This window comes from Pantherophis guttatus, chromosome 7, assembly GCF_059756535.1.
Source record: "Pantherophis guttatus breed Tessera chromosome 7, ASM5975653v1, whole genome shotgun sequence".
NCBI classification, from domain to species: domain Eukaryota; kingdom Metazoa; phylum Chordata; class Lepidosauria; order Squamata; family Colubridae; genus Pantherophis; species Pantherophis guttatus.
In genome coordinates, this window is record NC_142069.1 from 54,649,426 (window position 1) to 54,671,454 (window position 22,029).

At 37.3% G+C, this 22,029-nt stretch overlaps 1 protein-coding gene across 1 annotated transcript in view; it reads right to left on the reverse strand.

Moving 5' to 3' along the window:
• Window positions 1-22,029, reverse strand: part of ARID2 (AT-rich interaction domain 2) — a 279,055-nt gene that overhangs the window by 69,745 nt on the left and 187,281 nt on the right. The window contains exons 13-15 of the mRNA XM_060694701.2: window positions 12,760-12,894; window positions 11,671-11,867; window positions 6,668-9,534 (exon numbers count right to left, since the gene is read on the reverse strand). Coding sequence (XP_060550684.1) covers window positions 6,668-9,534; window positions 11,671-11,867; window positions 12,760-12,894 — 3,199 coding nt within the window. The remainder of the gene's footprint in view (window positions 1-6,667; window positions 9,535-11,670; window positions 11,868-12,759; window positions 12,895-22,029) is intronic.

Consider the following 22,029-nt stretch of genomic DNA (forward strand, 5'->3'; position numbering starts at 1 on the left):
ATGGAATATAGATATAAAGTCACTCGGGTAGTCACTTGGGGGGAAAAAGGGGGGAAAATCTGTATTTGAAAAACTTTTTCAATAAAAAAAAATTCAAGAAACCATGCACTGAATGTCTTAATTGGACACACTAAGGAAACAACCTGTCTCTTTGTTGAACAAAGCATGTCAAGTTTTAATAATTGGTGGCAGCTTTTTAACAATATGATTTCGACCAAATGTTTCCTGTACTTCTCAATCAATACCACACATCAGCTTGGCCTATTTCCCCTACAGAAGTGTTATAATAGCTTCATTATATTCAAGGACTGTCTTGAATGAATTGCTCACTTCAACATTTCAAATGATTAAGGGCTTCAACTTAGCTATTCTAAAATGTAAAATTCTGCTTGTCATTGTGATTTACTACTGTTTTATGGCATGAAATTTAAGCTTGAGCTCACTGACAGATAACTTTACATTCTCCTACAAAATTGTTGTTGTAATTCAGAACCCACTGTTCCACTATGATTGTGAACTATCTAGGTCCTATGATTGAAAGGCAGCTCCATGATACTCCCAGTTTCACAATATGAAATTCTTTTGTTGGAATGTGGCGTTTTATTTTCTCCAAGCACATTTCTTGTTAATACTAAAGACTTCCACTTTTATATGTGTTCTTTGAACATGGTTCCAATAGATTGCTGGATCATCCAGACGATCTTTAGCAAATATGACAGGCAGCATGTAGTTTCTGGAAAGCAGTAGTTTCCTACTTGGCATTATCCCATGCACACTATTTTTGTTCAGTATTTTCCATTTGATGGACTCATGAATATTGAAATCATTGTCTGCATTTCCTTTGCAATTCTTTCTGTCCTTCTGGACTATTTTATACCTTATTCTTGGGATAAATTCTGTTGAAAGACATTCTTGGGAAGAGTAACAATGTTGTTGAAGGAGGCCATGGTTATTAGCAAAGTTTCTACTGTCTTCCCAGTTTTATAACCATTGACAATGCCTTTTCTGAGGTGAGGTCTACAAAGATTTATTTTGACTAAAGTAGAATTCACTTCCATAAGCATTTTGAACAGCAGATTCAAATTGTTGCAACCAAGTTACTGTTTTTAATAGGGATTATTTTCTCAAAACTGCACTTGTCATCTCATTTATTAGGATATCTGATTCAATTTATCCTTTTAAGAGACCTGAATAATCTGTCCTAGACCTTTACATAACTCTACAATAAATACATTATTAGCTGTATATTTAAAAAGACATGCCACATATTTGTTTTGGACATTGTTTAACCAGAATCTCTTCAATTAATCAGTCTTAGATGAAATCCTGAGCACATTGTACTACAGGATTACTTATAGTTCTAAACAGTTCACAAACTTTTACTTCTATAAGACAAATTGAAAACTTCTGCTACTGAGACGGTCTATTACTTATTTCACTGTTACTTGACAGACTATTACATTTTACGTTCATCAACTTGCTTAAAATCAGGAGGTTATATGAATGAAAGATGGAAAGCAGAATTTTGTTTTGCACAAAACAATCCTCTTGAATCCTATAGCACTTCATTTTCCACTGGAGCTGAGAAGTCAATGGAAGAAGAGTTTAACAATTTACAGACAGTAGAAGTAATGATATTGACTGACAGCTCTTGAAAATATAGTTAGATTCTTTTCCACCTGTGGTTTTTCTACTTCACAGTGGAAAATAATAGGCTGCACTGATTTTCTTGAGACAGAAAATCTTTATATGATTTTTATCAGACAATTGTGTAAGTGATTTGAGGCAAATGAACATTAGATATAACATCACATCATTTCTACATCCTTCATTTCAGTTGTGATGTAAGGTTCATAATTTAAAAATAAATTTACAAAAAGATATGAACGAACACATATTCTTTCTTCCAGTATGGCTCATGAACATTTATCTGAGTTTATCCTTCCAAAATTGCCTGTTATTTAAAGAAAGCTTTTTTTTTAAAAAAAAAAAAATGGTTTACTAGATACTGAAATGTTTAATGAAATTATAGCATAAGTAATAAAATTGTATCTAGACATTTTCTCCAAATCTACTTCTTGGAGGTTGTACTGAGTTGATCAGCTGAGATGAGCACAGCTTACACTAAGAATTTCTTTTTTTAATATCTAAAATGTGCAACCACAAGTAAGAGCATCTGCGGAGATTTTAGCCATTGAAAATATCTTCAAACATTTGGAATTTAAAAAAGATACCTGAGGCAATTAGCACCTTTATTTTGAAAAAGAAATAATTATTATTTATATTCTACCATTGTTTCAACTCTGTACATAATTCCTTAAAGATGAAGATGGAAGGCCTCGGGATAAAATAAATGGAGTGTTAGTCCTGTGTCTACAAGCAGTTTCTCTTTGTTTTATCACATTTTTTGAACTCCCAGATCCATAGGTAATCTCTCCATAGACCCCCAACCACACATTTACTCTCTCACACAGGAAATTACCAGCCGTTTTTTCCCCTCAGTAACTATTCTTTTCTGGATATGTTCCTCTGCATATCATTTTCCTTCACATTTTCTATAGAGTTGGGGGTAGATGAAAGAAAGCATTTTATAACATCATAAACATTCATTTAAAAGAAAAGAGTTTTAGATTCTCTCCAGGAAATCAGTTTTCAATCAACTTAAAGAATAATTTAACTAAAACCACTCTATTGGCAATTTCTGTTTCCATTCCAAAAAGTTAGAAAACCAATCAATTTGGAGAATTAATAAAAAAATCTGAAGAAATTTCCCATTGTATAACAATCCTTTTCGTGTCTCAAATTATTATATGCAGCAAAGGTTATTCACAATCATACAAAAAAGAATGTTAGATGCAGTAAAAGTAAATAAGGAAATCACTAACAAGCAATCTTCAATAGTGTTTGAAATTGAAAGCAACTGTAAATAGTGTTTGGTCCTAAGATTATCTAGCTTTTAGTTCAGGGTGATCTCCTCTCTCACAAATAATTATCAGATTCTGGGCTTGATTAGTAGAGGATCTGTGTCATAACAGAATGTTCTTATTTTACACAATTATTTTCTATGCTGAAGAAACATTTAACACTGACTTTCCTACAGAAAAGTTGTATACACCTGTCACAAAACTCCTAATTTTAGAGTTTTCTGAGATCCTAGTGTATATCAGAGAGACCATCAATTTATGCAAGCAAAGAATTCACATGTAACCTGCTTTCTTTGATATTGTGCATTTTAGGATGTTAGGAAGAAATGTGCAAGCTGCCTTTCATAATGATAATTAATTAAAATCAAAGCAATTGAAATTGTTGGTTTGAATAATTAAATTAGAATTAAATAAACAATAGATTGCTGTATATTAATTTTCCCTTTTTTTTGTTCCAGAATAAGAGTTAAATATTAATTGGCTACTGTAGCAAATAAAAGTGAAGTATTTGTAATTGTATATTTATAAAATCTAGGAGCACGTTCTAAAATCTCATTCCACATTCATTATAGAATTGTATTTGCTTAGAATTTTAAGTGATAGAATTTCTATTTGAGATTTTTTTATACAGAAACATGTACTATGCAGGTACTGGCTGCAAAGCCTAAAAGAATTTGCTGTAGAAAGAGCTGGTATTCAGACAATTTTTAAAGAAATCTGATGGTTCTTGCAGCACGATGTTCAGAAATAAACCTGCTATTTAATAATAGCTTAGCAAATGTATCTTGCTTGGAATGATCAGTTTATTTTTAATATAGTTAAAGTTAATGTACTTCAACCACTTAACATAGTAGTTTAGAAGACTAACTAGGAACCATGAAGAAATCAATACTGATAGGTTCCCATTTTCTTACTTTCTGATATTTCTTTGTACATTTCAAATCCTAAATTATATGGTAAATTACTTTTCTTACTAATAATACAAATTTGGTCATGAATCCTGTAATTACACAATTTACAGAAACAAAATATCCAAACCTTGAAAGGATATTATGATTGTTCATGATAACATCAATAAAATATATTGGTCCATAATATAAAGGAATTCTTGTCAAATTCCACTTAAATCACTGATATTCAAAAAGCAAGATAGTGCCCAAATCCCTGCAATTAAAATCACCGGGATGCTGACAGACTAAAAACAGGTCCATTGGAAAATCTTTCCCCTTGATCACCTTTGCAGCATCTAGTTGTGTGGCATCCAAATTATTTTGTTCTATTGGAGAAATTTCACCATTTCCTATATGGTTGGAACAACTAAACATTTTTTACCAGTAAATTTTAAACCAATAAATGTGCTTATTAATTTAACAATATATTTCAACTGCGTTAATCTGAAAAGTTCCTGGCCAGTTTTCAAGAACTATAAAAACAAGCATGAAACAAAAGGAACAAAGCCTAATAATAATGGGTTATGCAGTGTAATTCAAAACCAAATATATAGTGGAATAATATGACACATCAGTTTGGAAAGGGCAGTTGATGTTCCAAAGCTTGAGGATAATCATAGACCTTTGCAAGATTTCACCTGTACCTGATATTTGGTTGGATGAGCAGTCATTCTGATGAGGTGGTGCCCAATATAATCTGGTATTAAACCATCTGTATTTATTGGAGACAAGCAGCACTTCGAATTGAGCCCAGAAACCTGACAACCAGTGCAGCAAGCTTAATATTGATATTTTTCTACAGTGGTGGGGAGGTCTTGCCAGGAATCTGGTTTCCACATTCTGGGTGAACTGCAGCCAAGTGGTACTTGAGAAGTGAGTTACTGTCACCTGATCATTCTAGTTCAGTTCATTCATTGCATTTCAATGGTTACATGGCCTAAACATTGATATTTGAATATAGATCTTTTTAACATATATTTTATTGTTTTTTACTAATCTAGGTGAAATGTTAATATACGGTTCATGTATGATATGCAATACACTAAATAAATCTAGTTCAGATAGGGTTATAACTGAAGCATCAGCCAAGTTGAGCAAAAAGTCCTCTGATCATGCTTTTTAAGCAGGACCCTCTGATTTATGAAGACTTCTCACACCAGACAAGTACAATCTCATCAGATGTAACTACTAGACCAACATTTCAGATTGTCCAATCGTTTATTAACGAATTATATATTTGTCATGCTGTGGTTTCATCTCTGCATAGATGGTCATACAGCATGGATTTCTAATCCATGTTCAGATAACTGTTCAAGACTTCCACCTTGCCAGTTCAGCTGAGGGTAATATATAATGGCCTGTCATCTGTATACAACAGCTTTTCATGTAGAAATGAAATAGGTCTTATGGCAACCCACACTAGAGAAACCAAGGGATGATGCCCTAATGATCAGTTAGAATGTTCCATCTAGGTAGAAGCTGAATCACCATAAAAACTATCCCAAATTTCAACCCTTGTAGGGCAGTTTACAGGATATAATGGTCAACAATATCAACATTGCAGAAAGGTCTAAAATGATTGAAGACTATTCAGAAGTGTGAGCAATGTTACTTTCACCCCAGGCCCATACCTGATTAGAAGAGAGCCACATAATGCATTTCTTCTAGGATCTCTGTGGCTGATTTGCAACCACCCTCTATGGAGGTTCAGATTGAATGAATCATGTACAGCCAGACTGAGAACAAAGGGTTTTTTAAGCAATTATAAAGAAACAAAGAAATACTATTATAATATGTCCAAAGTGTATATGCAAGTGGACTCCTTGTCCTGACTGATGCTTAGTTATATTTTTCTTGGACAGTGATTTGGGCAGGCCTTAGGCTCTTGAGAATAAAGAACAATGGTCTGCTTCCTTTGTGCAACTTTCTTTTTCTTTTGTGAAAGTTTATATTTTTTGTAAGCCTAACTTTCAGGATAAATACAAATAGTTAATTTAATAATATGGGATTCCTTCTGTTGTGAAGCAAGGAAAACTGCTTTGAATCCCAATTTTAAAAATCACAAACATATCTAGAATAATTAGATAAATTTAGATAATTAGAATGTGTATCTTAAAAAGGCAAAAAGGAGTCAGCAATGTTATTAAGTCTGAGTCTTCTCCTACCATTGTTGATGCAGTATTAACATCTTTTGTCACATATATGAAGTAACATTGTTAACAAGATACAGTAATAAGAATGTACTTTCAAAACTAATGAACAGATCTAGTGATGAAAAAAATACATCTCATTAATTAAATACTTCAATGTTATCTATTCAAAATTCAACAGCTGTTTACATGTTTCTTGATACGTTTTTACATACAATACTGCATAAAGCATATGTTAAGTATACATGATGTATATAAAAGACAGCTATTGCAAATGAAGGCAATAAGATGCAAAAGACAGCTTGAAATCCAAAAGGAAGAGGAACTCAGGAACACAAACATTTAAAACTGTAAAATGTAGGAAAACATCTCAGCTTTTGAAATAAGACATTGAAGAAATAAAAGTAAAAACAATTTGTCTATGCCTAATCAAATTATATCCTAACTTATTTATTTCTATAAATACAAACTATTGTCTAGAAAATGATGAGCAATAATAGACTGGTAGGATTTACAAAATAGTTCTCATTTTAAAGCTGTTGAACAAAATATTGTAAGCACTGAACCTTTATATCCCCACATATATACACATATGTGATAATTAAATTTAGTAGCTAGAAAATGAAGACTGCCAAGGACCTACCTGTGTGACCATGTTTTGTATGTATGGTGTTGCATGCTGTTGCTGTTGTTGTTGCTGTTGTTGCTTTTGCTGAACAGCACTTTCTATTGCTACTTTTGCTACAGTACTTGGATCGGCTCCAGCTGGCACAGCTACCATAGTTGCACTACAGCCGGCTTTGTTAGGGTCACTTATTGTAACAATTCTAACTCCTACTTTATTGGGGATTCCTGGAACAGTTTCCCTGTCATTATCCTCTGCTGGCCTCTTTACAGTTTTGCATTCTGCCGTGCCATTAGTTGACCGTACTTCAGATGACAGAATAGCTGGGGATCCACGAAGTCCTGAGTGTGGAACTGCTATGATCTGATGCCCCTGTATAACAGAGGCTGTTGTCTGTGGTGAGACTACTACACTTGGGCGTTGGTGAGGCACATCTGAATTCAAACTTGAAATTAGAGGTCCATTAGGTACATCAGGGTTGGTACTACTAGGTTGCTGGGTTAAGAGTTTTGAAACTTCTTGTGTACTGCTTACAACAGGCACCGTCCCCAAAGCTAAAACAGGTCCATTGGAAAATCTTTCCCCTTGATCACCTTTGGCAGCATCTAGTTGTGTGGCATCCAAATTATCTTGTTCTATTGGAGAAATTTCACCATTTCCTATATGGTTGGAAGTTTTGTGATTTGGAATGTTTTTACTTAAATGGGAACCGTCGCCCTTTTCAAAGTCACAGATTCCATTAAGGAGGGGCTTCCTCAAATCACTTTTAAGTTCCTGCGTGTCTGGTTGTTCAAAGTTCTGTTTTCCAAGAGCTCCATTTTCATCCATGACTAATGATGATCCATTACTGACTTGTGAGAACTGATTGGTCTCATTCTGAGTTTTCCCTGAGTTAGCTGGAGGTAGATTGGAGTCATGCTTTCTTCCATTTAGAAGACTTCCCACTTGTGTTTCATTTTCCTTTACATCGCCATTGCTGGTGTTTGAAGCTCCTCTTCTGCAAGAAGGGTTTTCCATTACTTCAATTTTGCGCTCATGAATATGTAAACCTGTTGCCTCCTTTGCTTCTTCTTCCTTTTGGCAAATTATTTTATCTCCTTTGAATGGAGGAGCAGTAGCAGAACATGACTGTCCAGCTAGAGGTGCCTGGTTAGGTGGAAGTGCTTTCACCTGAAGCCCAACTGCTGCTTGTGTCCCACTCATTGCTATTCCAGCTGGAGCAATTATTTGAGTTGCATTTCCCTGACTTGTATTTGCTGTAGCGAAACTAGTATTTGGCACAACTGTTATAGTAACCTGATTGCCAGAAGTCCCTTGAAAAATAGTTGCTGGGCTGTTTGAAATCAACTGGCCTGGCAATATTTGTAAATTGGAAATAGGAACAGTTTGTACTGTACCTTGGGATTGAATTGCACTCTGGACCAACTGAACATTTTGCTGCCCAACTAGTAATGACTGAGCAGAAGACTGCCCTTGAACTCCAAAACTCGTTGCTTGGTTATTAGCCATCTGATAAACCACTTGAGGGCTGGGAGCCCTTGCACTGTTTGAAGGAGGAATTTGTGGTGCTGGGAGAATAAGTTTGCCACCGGGAGTAGAAGGGCCTCGTTTAGGAAGCAAGAGTTGTTTTATCAGACTGGATTCATTAGCAGGTGGCTGACCCACCCCAGGACTATTTTGTTGTGGCTGAACTTGCATCTGGACTTGCTGCTGGACTTGCAGCTGCGTCTGGGACGATGCTGGTGAATGCTGTTGCTGCTGTTGTTGACGCTTTACAGAAAGCATCTGACTGACAGTAGGAGGGGGTCCTTGTGACTGAGAGGTGAGAGATGGAGATGATATGACTGTGGGGACTTGGTTGTTTGAAATTGGTCCAGGTGATGGTGAGGAAGTTGGAGTTAAGTTTGGCTGTGCACCCAACTGAACAGTTTGGCCAGCTGGGATTGAAGCTGGATTAGTAAGAACAATTTGGTGAATGGCTGGTGCGTATGTTGGACCTTGCTGAGTTGGTTGGCTTACAATCACTACACTTTGCTGAGGTGGTGGTGGTTGCTGCTGAGACTGCTGAATTGGTTGCTGTGCCACTGCTGCTGGGACTTGCTGAGAAGGTTTTGGTGCAATATTCTGAAACCCTACTCTTGATGGTGGATTCTGGACACCAGCAATTGTAACCACCTGCCCAGTTGCAACTTGGAAATTCTGAACTGTAGTAGCAGAAACTATATTAGATGTTGATGTTGTAACATACTGCTGAGGTGCTATAATAACAGCATCTTGCTGGTGGTTACCACCTGTGGATTGCTGAGTTGATGTTTGTACTGGTTGTGATGATGTGGTTATAAGCTGCTGAGCCTGGGAAACTGTTGAAGTGCATGCTGGTATGTTCTGTACTCTGCCAAATATATGACCTTGAGGTACAGCTTGTTGTATTACTGTAACAGGAGTGCCTGAGGATATTTGTCCTGGTACCACTGCATGTAGAGATGACTGTTGAATTACAGGTTGATGAAGTAAAGTCTGGGAGCTGACAACAGTAACAGAGGGTTGTGGTCCTGCATTACTAGGATTTTGATTTGAAGATTGTGCTCCACCTCCTACAGCAATAGTAACAGGAACGGCAGACTGCGGAACTGTGTTCTGTATCACTGTGGCCTTCACTACATCACAAGAAATTGGAGCTTTATTCTGTATGACAGTCATAGGAGTATTCTGTTGATGGTGACTATGAACTAAAGGGTTTTGTGGTATCCTGGAAACAGTCTGTACCATTGTAGATGCACCTTGAATTGGAAAAGACATCTGTGTTGCAGCTATAGTTGAAGATTGATTATTAATAGGATTCCTCGGAAAATGGTTTCCTATACTTGATGATCCATGTGGGAGTCCTGTTGATAAAGGGGAACAAATCTAAGTGCTAATGCTGAAATCAGTAGGAATTAACATTTATAAATTAAGCTTTGAATACTTCCTGAATTGGTATTCACCATGAATTTTATGTATCTCAGTGGTAATGGAGCAAGTATTTTCCACTGTACCCTGAAACATTGGAAACATTTTTTTCCTTCTCTTCCTAATTCATTGAAAAAAACCTTATTAAACAGCTATCCAATTTAAGCAGCTAAACTGGACACCATTAGATCATTGTTTCTTTAGATTCTAACTTTCTCAGTACATTATAATTTTGAAACTAATACCAAACTATTTAGAAATTAAGTGAAATAAAATTGTTCAAATTTAATTAAATTATCTTTAGTCTTTATTTAGTCCATACAACTTACTGTTAGAAATTATTATATAATTTAATTAAGAAAATATGCTGGGATTTTTTTCTTTAGCCAGCAGAGCAAAAATTAATTAGAGGATGTACCCTTATCTCTCAGAAATACCTCACTGCAAGGGAAATAATATAACTGGAAGATGAAGATCACCACTTCACACCTGTTCAACATTTATGTGAAGCCGCTGGGTGAGATCATCCGTGGTTTTGGGGTGAAGTGTCATCTGTACGCTGATGATACTCAGCTGTACATCTCCACCCCGGACCACCCCAACGATGCCCTTGATGTGATGTCTCGCTGCCTGGAGGCCGTGCGGGTCTGGATGGGGAGGAACAGGCTCAGACTCAACCCCTCCAAGACCGAGTGGCTGTGGCTTCCGGCGCCCTGATATAGTCAACAGGTGCCATCGTTGACTATTGGGGTGAATCTTTGCCCCCCACGGAGAGGGCTCGCAATCTGGGTGTCCTCTTGGATGCACGGCTGTCTTTAGAAGAGCATATGACGGCCGTGGCCAGGGGGGCCTTTTATCAGGTTCGCCTGATCCGCCAGTTGCAGCCCTTTCTGGACCGGGACGCCCTGCGCACGGTCACTCACGCCCTTGTTACCTCCCGGTTGGACTATTGTAATGCTCTCTACATGGGGCTCCCCTTGAAGAGCACTCAGAGGCTCCAGCTGGTCCAGAATGCGGCCGCACGGGTGGTTATGGGCGCAACTCGTTGTGCCCACGTGACACCCCTCCTGCACGAGCTGCACTGGCTCCCAGTGGTCTTCCGGGTGCGATTCAAGGTGTTGGTTACCACCTTTAAAGCGCTCCATGGCATAGGACCCGGGTACCTTCGAGACCGTCTTCTGCCACCAATAGCCTCCCACCGACCAGTCTGCTCCCACAGAGAGGGTCTCCTCAGGGTGCCATCGGCCAAGTTATGTCGGCTGGCGACACCCAGGGGGAGGGCCTTCTCTGTGGGAGCCCCAGCCCTGTGGAATGAACTGCCCCCGGAAATACGTAAGATCTCCGACCTCCGTGTGTTTCGCTGCGCACTGAAGACCCTGTTGTTCCGCCAGGCCGGGCTATCAACATAATAGTTTTAAATTGGGGTATTTTAAATTTCTGGGGTTTTAATTGAGCCAAATTTATTTAATCATTTTAAATTTTAATTGTTGTTTTGTCTTGTGTTTTTAAATAGGCTGTACACCGCCCTGAGTCCTTCGGGAGAAGGGCGGTATAGAAATAAAATTATTATTATTATTATTATTATTATTATTATTATTATTATTATTATTATTATTATTATTATTATTATTCATCCATTGGTTAGAGAAGTATAACTTTCCACCAACTCAAACCATCCTCTGTTTACTTTTTCCCTTTTTATTTCCTTTTGCTTTTTCTCATGTTTACTGGACTATAGGCACATTTTATTTATTATAATGTATTCCAACCATACTTCCAAAAATATTTGATGATGGTGATATCCATTCAGTCACATCTGATTCTTGGTGAGTCTATGGGAAAGATCTCTCCAGATCTTCCGATCTTGCACTACCTACTTCAATTTTTTAATGCTTTGGCTGTTGTCAGTTTTGACGGCATCCAGCCATCGTATTCTTTGACAGCCTGGCTTCCTTTTATTGCTAACTCTTTCAAACATAATTGCTTTCTCCAGTGACCAAAAATAGTTTTGCTCTTTTAAACAACTAAAAACTGATCAATAGACAAAGATGAAATTCAAAATATAATAATACCTGCTGGTGAAGCAGATGGAGCTACTTCAGGAACAGAATCAACCCGAAGAATAGGGGTTGAAGAAGACTGCTGCTGATAGTACATCTGAACAGGAAGTGGTATAGCCCTCCTTTTTACTCCTACTACATGAATATGAGCCTGCCCATTGTTATTTGCATCCTCAACTTTCTTCACTGAATGATTTGGAAATACAGTTCTGTCAAAAAAAAGAATGAGAATGTAGATTTTTTTTAAGGCAATATGCTTTAAAAATGAAGTTTGGAGTGAATTTTCTCCTGAGCAATATTTAAGGAGAAATGTAGTGCATATGGTTTGGAGCTGAACTAAATAGCAATGATTGCCATTTAAGGGAGAAAAAAGATGAAAGGAGGAAGAAAAAGTACTTTGAACTGCTGTTACCAATCCTAGATTTTCTGTCAGCAGGTAGGATTATTACAGAGCAATAGGTTCAAAGGAAGTAATATTTGACTTTTGGATGAAAGTTAAAAGGGTTAATTTTCAAAAGAAAAAAATAAAATGAGCAAAATATACTGAATTTGTATAACATCTATTTCTTTTTTCAAACAACCATTGTTTTTAATAGTGATTACAGGTAGTCCTTGATTTACGACCACAATGAGCTCAAAATTTCTATTGCTAAGTAAGACAGTTAAGTGAAGTTTCCCCCATTTTATGATCTTTCTTGTCACAGTTATTAAGTGAATCACTGTAGCTGTTAAGTTAGTAACATGGTTGTTAAGTGAATCTGGCATTCCCGCTGACTCTGCTTGTCAGAAGGTCGCACAAGGTGATCACATAACTCTGGGACAATGCAACCATCATAAATACATGTCAGTTGCCAAGTGGCCAAATTTTGATCACGTGACCACAGGGGATGCTGCTACGGTCATAAGTATAAAAAATTGTCATAAGTCATTTTTTCATTGCTTTTGTAACTTCAAATGGTCACTGAATGAATGGTTCTAAATTGAGGATTACCTGTATTTAAAGTAAACAATAATGGAAATATATTTTTCTCAAATTTAGCAACTATAGATAAAAAAAAAAATCCAAACTAGTGTTTTATTCTAGGAATGAGTTCCTCTTACCGAAGACATTTATAAAATCCAGTAGAAGTTAAAATTCCACCTCTAGCTAGTTTACTGCATGTAGAGAGATATTCAGAGTACATTTCAGCTCGGGAGACTGAGCAGTCTGAATTAACCTCAAAATGGGCATTTAACCTGGGGAGAGAAAATAGAGGAAAAAAAATTGGATGAGTAAAACTTAATAAAGACTTCTTTCTCTGATTCTAGTATAATTTTTGTCAGCCTGATACCAACAGTAATTTGGCTAATGCTTTCCAGCTCTTAAAAGTTTTTTCTACCTACTTTACTAACAATGAAACCATATGCATTACAAAAGATTAGCAATACATGATATATGGGTCAGACCAGGGGTGGGATTCAGCTGGTTTGGACTGGTTTGGGTGAACTGGATGTTAATTTTAATCTGGTTTACCCGAACTGGTTGTTCCAAGGACTGGTTCACCCTGCCCATCCCACCCCACCCCTCCCAGGAGTCTCCACACAGCCCGTTTTGGATGCCAGGTAAGTGCAGGGCATGTGCGGAGGCTCTGGGAAGGCGAAAAATGGGCCTACCGGACGTCCAGAAACGGGCCTGTTTCTGGCCTCCGGAGCCTGGGGGAGGCCATTTTCACCCTCCAGAAAGCCTCTGGAGCCTGGGAAGGGCGAAGAACAGGCCTACTGGAAGTCTGGAAACAGGCCCATTTCCGGCCTCCGGAGGCTGTTTTCATCCTCCTGGAGGCTCGAGGAAAGCTTCCAGAGCCTGGGGAGAGCAAAAACACCCACTGCCATGGTGCAGAAGGCCGAGCACACCATGCCCCCATGGCCACGCCCACCCAGCAACCGGGCAGCAAACTGGTTGCTGAAATTTTTCAATCCCACCTCTGGGATAAACATTTTATTCATATCGCCTTGTTCTCTGAAATTGCTTTAAAAGTATTTTCTTTTAAATGTCCAATGTACATCAAATGTTAAAAGTGTAAGGCACCCATGAAATATATCGCCAAGAATAGGTTCTGTATAGTAGTTTCAGTTCATATTCAACACATAATCATAATCATGAATATAGGTCACAGTCATACTATACTAGTCTTATGAAAACTAAGCTTCTATAATAAGATATATTCATCTTCTTGATAAAGGATTAAAAATACATCCTTTAAGACATGGTTAAATAGTCTTTTCCTTTTTTTCAGTCAAGTTTTTTTAATTTATATATAAATATTTTGAATAGAGTGTATTGTCAAAAAAAAGAAAAAAAGACACATATACTAATAATAATAATACAACATAATAATTCTAACCATATTCATAATTATATTCACTTTTTTATGTTTCTATTAATATTAGCATACTTATAATTATAGACATTCATATTTTGCTTAACTCTTACTTTTTCTTCATCTAATTTCTACCTCTTATCTCTAACCATTGATAAAACCTATTCTACGTTAAATAGTATTCTGTATCTCCTTTATCTTTTATTTTCAATGTCAATCTATCTATCTCTGTACAATCCAATATTTTCCGGATTCTATTTTCATCTGATAGGATGTTCTCATTTTTCCAATATTGTGCAAATACAATTCTCTTCATCCATTCTTTTACCCATGTTAAGTACAGATGCCTGATAATATAGCTCTGAGTCCGGTAGCCCAAAACTCCAATTCCCTTTGGACTCCTGAAACATTTTCAATTTTATTCTTCCTTTTTTCCCTTGCCAAATGTATTTCAAAATCATTTTATTCAATTCTTCAAAATATTTTTTCTCTAGTTTTATTGGTATTGTTTGAAATAAGAAAAGTAACTTCGGTAGTATGTTCATTTTTATGGTAGCTATTCTCCCTATCATTGAGAGTTTAAGTTCTTCCATTTCTCCAAGTCCAACTTAATTTGTTGCATTAACTTTGTATAGTTATCATCTTTGATTGTTACACATCTTGCTGTTAAATAGATTCCTAAATATTTCGCTTTCTTTACAATCTGGAGGTCTATTTCTTTGCCAATTCATTTCTCTGTTTTTCTGTAAGATTTTTAACTATTATTTCAGTTTTTTCTTTATTTATTTTCAAACCTGCAACTTCTCCATACTCCTCAATTTTCAATGTTTCTTCTAATATAAAAACTAAGTTGTCTGCAAATGCTTATAGTTTACACTTTTAAAAAAAAATTCCATTCCTTTTATTTCTGGATCCTGTCTAGTATTTCTAGTTAACACTTCCAATATTAATATAAATAAGAGTGGGGATAATGGACATCCTAGTCTCGTGCCTTTTTTTATATGGAAATTTTCTGTCACATCTCCATGCACAATCACCTTTGCTCTCTGGTTTGTGTAAATTGCCTTCATCATATTTATAATTTTTCTTCCAAAGTCCATACATTTTAATTGTTGCACCATAAATTGCCAATTTACATTGTCAAACACTTTCTGAGCATCTAAAAAGATCAATGCTAGTTGTTTTTCACCATGTACTTCATAGTACTCCAGTGTATCTAAAATTATTATTAGAAAGGTAGCTTTCTAGTTCATATAACTATAAACAAAAAATAGCAATAATATATTCAGGGTTAGTGCACTTGAGATTGTGATTTTATTCTATTTCAAATTGACCGGCTTAGTTCAGTGTAATACTTGTTTTGCAGCTGTCTTTCGCAGTACTCTTTTCAAATTTGGGTACTGTCCTCTTTGTAAACAAATTAGTAGTCTACATGGACAGATTACCTATCTAGAATCACTAATCTGTGCCCTCCAAGCAGAAATTAGGTACCCAATTCAGCCATTCCACTCTATTGAACTGCTGCGCCATCAGTCCCTTCTACCACAAAGATCCTGCAGGAGAAGGGCACTATGGACAACCGTGGGATCTGGCAGGGTGAGATCTGTGAACCATAAACACAAAGCTTTTGTTGTGTTCCAGCATAACAGATACAGTGCCCTTGCTGACTTTAATAGGGACACTAAAGTGACAGGTCAAGGTAGTTATGATACTGATAACTCAAATAAGCAGGGGATCATGGTCCGAGATGAAGAACTTACTTTGGAAAGGGGAAAGTGTTAACCAGGTATTACACATTGGTCACACAAGAAGAGCATGGTATCCAAAAAGAGAAGCTATCTTCTGGTAGGTGATTCAATTGTAAGGGATGTAAATTTAGGACAAGATATGGAGGTTTTGAAAGAGGTCAGGTGTCTGCCAGGTGCTACTGCCAGCAGAGACAAGAGGCGTATTCTTAAAGATAGTCAAGAATGCCAGTAAGGACTGCGATGTTGATGCTATTATACATCTTGGCACAAGTGATCTGTCCCAAAAGAATGTACTTTCTGTGCAGAATGATTTCCAGAGCTTGGGGTATAAATTTAGTAGTATAGGTAGTAGGCTTATCTTTTCAGAGGTTTTACCGGTATATAAGGAACAAAAACGGAAAGGCCAGCGTGTAGCGGAGTTTAATGGATGGCTAAAGGAGTGGTGTAGAAGGGAAGGCTTTGGTTTTATTAGTCATAATGTCTGCAACTGGTCCAATGAAGAACTGTATAAAAGAGATGGTTTGCATCCATCAAAAAAAGGGACTGAGTTACTTAGCAATAAATTCACAGATTTTCTGGATAAACATTTAAACTGAACAGTGGGGACAGAGAATTAATTGATCCAGAACATTTCTGTCCCCAGCAATCCAAAATTAATAGGGCTATCAGTGCATGTAACATAGATGTCTGTGCGAGTAAGATTATCACCCCTGCTGTCAACCAAAACCAAGCATTTAATAGTGAGTGCCATACCATGTGCATTAATCAAACAGGTGGCAAGAAAGTAGGGGCAGTCAGGCACAACACAGGTTATGTAGACAGTAAACATAGGGTCAATCAAAATGGACTCAAATGCCTATACACCAATGCACAGAGTATGAGGAATAAACAGGGTGAATTAGAAATTCAAGTAAATGAGGGTAGATACGGAAACTTGGTGGGATGAAACCCACAAATGGACCATACAGCTAGAGGGATATAAATTATTTTAAAGAAATAGACCAAATAAAAGAGGAGGTGGAGTTGCACTATATATAAGAAATAACTACATCTCGACAAAAATAGAGCACAACAATGATGAAAATTATCTTGAATGCATTTGGGTCAATATTAAAGGGGGGAAAATGACATTGCCATAGGTCTATACTATAGGCCACCCAACCAAACGGAGGAAGTAGATGAACTTTTTGCTAGTCAGCTAACCAAGGTATGTAGGAAGCACATCACAATAGTAATGGGGAATTTTAACTACACTGAAATCAACTGAGAGACAAACTCTGCACCAAGTGGAAGATCCAACAGGTTCCTAACAACTTTGTTTTCCAAAAAGTAGAAAAAGGAACAAGGGGATCAGCCATATTGGACTTAATTCTCACTAACAGAGATAAAATGATAGAAGGTGTTGAAGCTACAGAAATCTTGGGGGCAAGTGAACACGCAATATTGGAATTCAACATTATGCAAACACAAGTAGTAGAACAAAGTCAAACTAGAGTCTTGGACTTTAAAAGAGCTAATTTCAATAAACTTAGAGAGAGCTTGAGAAGGATTCCATGGATGAGAATCCTCAAGGGGAAAACAACTCAAGAAGCTTGGGAAATTTTGAAAAGTGAGATTATAAAAGCCCAGTCTAGCACAATACCAATGAAGAAGAAACTTCTGGTTGGGAATCGTGGCGACAGGGTGCTGTGTGAGCTAGCCCCGCTCCACAGTACTACCTTTTTCGCCGTGTCTTGGGGACCCCGAGGGGCGAGATTGCCTGGAGAGCGTCTCAGACCAGAGAGGGGATCTGGAAAGTGGGAGAGCAACGTGCAAGCGCCTCCCGCTTGGACAGATTCCTCTGTCAAACCAGCATGGGCGCGTCCGCCGTGTAATGGCGGACCCGAAGCCGCGACTACCAACAACAACGAGGAAGCGAGGAGTTCGGGACGGCTAACGTGAGAAGGAAACCCATCCATAAATCCCTGGTGATCGTGGGAGCAGATCTCAAGGAATTGCGAGTGTAGCCAGCTGGAAGAGCTCACGGCGGTGGGTAGGCAGCGAGTATAAGTGACAGAGCAGATTGACTGCATGTGAATTGCTGGCGAAGCTGCGCGGAGGAAGGAGAGTTTGCTGAAGCGGGGAAGGCGAAATCAGCTGTTGGCACATTTTTCTAAATTTGCAGCGAGCACGGATAAAGAGACTCAGATCCAGACTTGGTGTATAACATTGCGAGGAATTATCGAAATAATAATTTTCTACTGTCATCTCTCAGCTACCCGGCTCTCCCCCAAGGGAGAAACCGGAAGCGCAGCCATAAATCAGAGCGGGGATTTGAAGCTCGACAACAGGAAGGATTTTGTGACGTTCTGAGCTGCGTTCTTCTCTTTGAACTGTATTCCTGCTTATTAAGACTTAGTTGCACGTTGGATTTATTTGAGATTTCCCCTTAATTAACTGAAATATCTCTCTACGTGGAAGAACTTCCTTGACTGTGGTAGTAGTTAATTAATGCAAATAAGAGTAATGAATTTTTAATAACACTATAGATTTTCTTATCAATTACGAATATCAATATTAATACTAACTTATTAACTTATTAATTATTCTATAACTATTCCTCTATTTATATAGATATTAATTTTTTTCCTTCTTTATTGATTATTCTGGATAATTTTTCTTATTTCTTTTTGAGTGAACTACATATTATCTTGTAAAAATTTAACAAACCTTAATCTACTGCTATTGTATAACCCTTCTACTTAAAGTGTTAACTTCTTATATCTAGTAAATTGATACCTATATTTATATTTAACTAATAATTTATAGACTGTATTTGATAAATTTAATAAGTATGAAATAGTGTGTCTGCATTAGTATTGTAAGGTTAATATCGAAGAGATTGTGTATTTATTACGATATATAGACTTGGTTTAGCACTTAGTAATCATATTTAGTTTCTTTATATATAATTTCATATAATAATATTTGCATGAACTGTTGTGTGTAGACAGGAAAATTGGGTAAATTTAGGATTAGATGAATTAAGTGAATTATTAAGTGAATCTTGCTATTACAAGAGAGGATAGTGGATGATAATTTGGAAGAACATCGAGGTAATTTTGACAAACCAGAAAAGAATCTTAAAGGAGATGACAAGCATTTCATCGGCAGTATTTAAGACTGGGAAGAAAACGTCATCCAACCCCGTATTAACAATGTCCTCTCCAGCTCAGCAAAAATCCACTGAGGCGCTAACAAAAGCGGATAAGTCAGCAATGTTACCAACCATTCAAGCGATACAAGTGACATTGTCAACCATTCAAGAAATGATGCTCCTGTTACAAGAAAAAATGACTAACAATCATGTTGAACTTAAATCTGATATTCACTCTATCGATCAGAAAATGAGTGAGATCCAGGAGTCCATCCATAACAGTGAGAAAAAGATAAAGAAGGTCGAGACGAGAGTGGAGCAAAACGAGAGAAACCTTGACTCGATCGACCAGAAATTAATGGCACAGAATAGGGAGTTGGAAGACTCTATTATCCAACTCGAGATGGACCAGGCAGCTTTCTACCTTCGTTTTCAGAATGTGGTTGAGGAAAAAGACGAAGATCTGGGCGCTGTTATGGTAGATTTAATAGCTGGAATCCTACAACAACATAAAGACGATATTATAAAGGAGCTGGATGAAATTTACAGGGTGCAAACCAACTATGCCAGGAGGAATAAACTTCCTCGAGAAGTTCATGTCAGATTTGCCCGAAGGAAAGTGAAAGACGTGCTATACAATATCGTAAGAGATGAACCTGTAAATTTTAAAGGTAAAGAAGTAATAGTACTGAAACAAGTTCCTAAGAGGGTTCGAGATCTGAGAAGGGACTACAGGTTCCTGGCGATACAACTAAACAAGAGAAGTATTCCCTTCAGATGGCTTATACCAGAGGGAATGCTCATCACCTGGCAAGGAAAACGGATTAAGATTGACAGTCTAGTCTCCACACAAGAACTTTTAGACCAACTGAGAGGTCAGGAGGAAGGCCAAAGTAGCAAGGAGGAACTAGATATAGCCTCCCAGGAAGAGATCAATGCACAGTTAAAAAAATCTACGGAAGGTACACTAGAGGATAAGGAGTCAGAAAAGAAGGAAGCCAAAGAAACTATAGGAAAGAAGCAAAGACCACAAAGAGCTGTAAATATAAACAAAAACTACGTAGTTGGTTAGATAATGGAGGGTTGGAAATTGTTCTTGGTGAATGTAAACGGTTTAAACAACAGAAGGAAAAGAAAACATATTTTTTCAAAATTGATCAAACTTAACCTGGAAATAATTTGCCTTCAAGAAGTCCACATAAAGAAAGAGGAGAGGAAATATTTAGAATTTGAGAAATTTGGCAAATGCTTTACCTCTCTGACAGAGAAAAAAAAAGGGGGGGGGGTAGCATTATATGTAAAAAAAGGAATTGCTGCTGAATTTAAATATTCAGATGATAAAGGGAGATTTCTCGCAATTGAAATTAAGAGGGGTAATATCCCAATTTTAGTAGTAGCCATTTATGCTCCAAACAGAAACCTAGGAGAATTCTACAGGAAATTAAGCAATAAAATAGCTGAATTGGAACATACAAATATCTGTATTATTGGGGACTTCAACGGGGTAGTAAACCCGGAGGTGGATCACAAGAGTGGATCAAAGAAAAAAACTAAAAGGGAAAAACTCCCCAAAACCTTCTTTGATTTGGTTGACGAGCACAATTTAGTAGATCTCTGGCGTACATTACACCCGAGCGATAAGCAATTTACTTACTACTCAAATCCCCAGATGTCCTGGTCAAGGATTGATATGTTTTGGGTCAGTAGAAATTTAGGGTTAGATATTCATTCGGTTGAAATTACCCCGAACGTTTGGGCTGATCACAACCATTTAGAGATTAAGTGGAAGAGCCCAAATAGGATTAAACGAAGGAGATGGAGACTAAATACCCATATTCTTAGGGAAGTAGAGTTTTCTAAGAGACTGCAGAGGGATCTACAATTTTTTTTTCTGGAGAATGAGAATCAGGAAACTCCACTAACATGTGTTTGGGATACAATGAAAGCCTACTTAAGAGGATTAGTAATATCGCATAATATATATAATAACAAAGAGAAAAGGAAGGCTCAGAAGGATCTGCTGGCCCAATTGGAAGAAACAGAAAAGAGATTACAACAAGACCCGAGCGATATTAAAATAAAAGAGCAATGGATGACAGCAAGACATAAATTAAATTTATTGGAACAGGAAGAATTGGCGAAAAAAATCAAACAATCCAAACAATATTATTTTGATAACGCAAATAAGCCCGGGAGATGGCTATCGTACAAATTTAAAAAAGAGAAAGAGAAGGGTGTTATAGGCGGCCTGGAGAACTCGGAAGGCAGAATATTAGAGGATGAGGAGGAGAAACTTGAGATTGTTAGACAGTACTATGAGACATTATATAATGAGGAGGAAACTTCAATCGATAATATTAATCAGTACTTCGCTAAAGAGAATCTCCCACAGATAAAGGAGGAGGAAAGGGAAGCGTTAAATAGAGAAATTACATTAGAGGAACTGAAGGGGGTAATATCCAAATTAAAGAGTAACAAAATGCCTGGTCCCGACGGCCTCCCAGGAGAATTATATAAAAACCAGAATCTGGCAGAAATACTCGTACCAAAACTTCTGATAATATGCAACGAGGCCCTGAGAGGCTCCAGGATCCCAGAATCGTGGAAGGAGGTGTTCATCACACTGGTAGGAAAAGAAGGTACCGATCCCAAGCAAGTAAGGAACTACAGACCGATCTCCTTACTCAACACGGATTATAAAATATTTATGGGAACATTAGCGGGTAGGTTAAAGATAATATTAAATAATTGGATCCACCCCGACCAAAACGGGTTCCTCCCCGGTAGACAGATTAGGTCTAATATGAGAGTGGTGATGGACGTGCTGGAGTATTATGAAATACACTCCGAGAAACAGCTGGCCATGGTCTTCCTCGATGCCCAGAAGGCTTTCAACAACTTAAATTGGCGATTTTTGACCCAACAAATCCAAAGAATGAATTTCGGGGGGCATTTCGAGAACGCGATAAAAGCAATTTATGACAAACAGAGCGCAAATATTATACTGAATGGGGATGTAACTAAATCCTTTCGGATTGGTAAAGGGGTGAGACAAGGCTGTCCACTTTCTCCACTCTTATTTATATTAGCCCTGGAGGTATTGTTAAGGAAAATTAGGCAAAATAAAGAA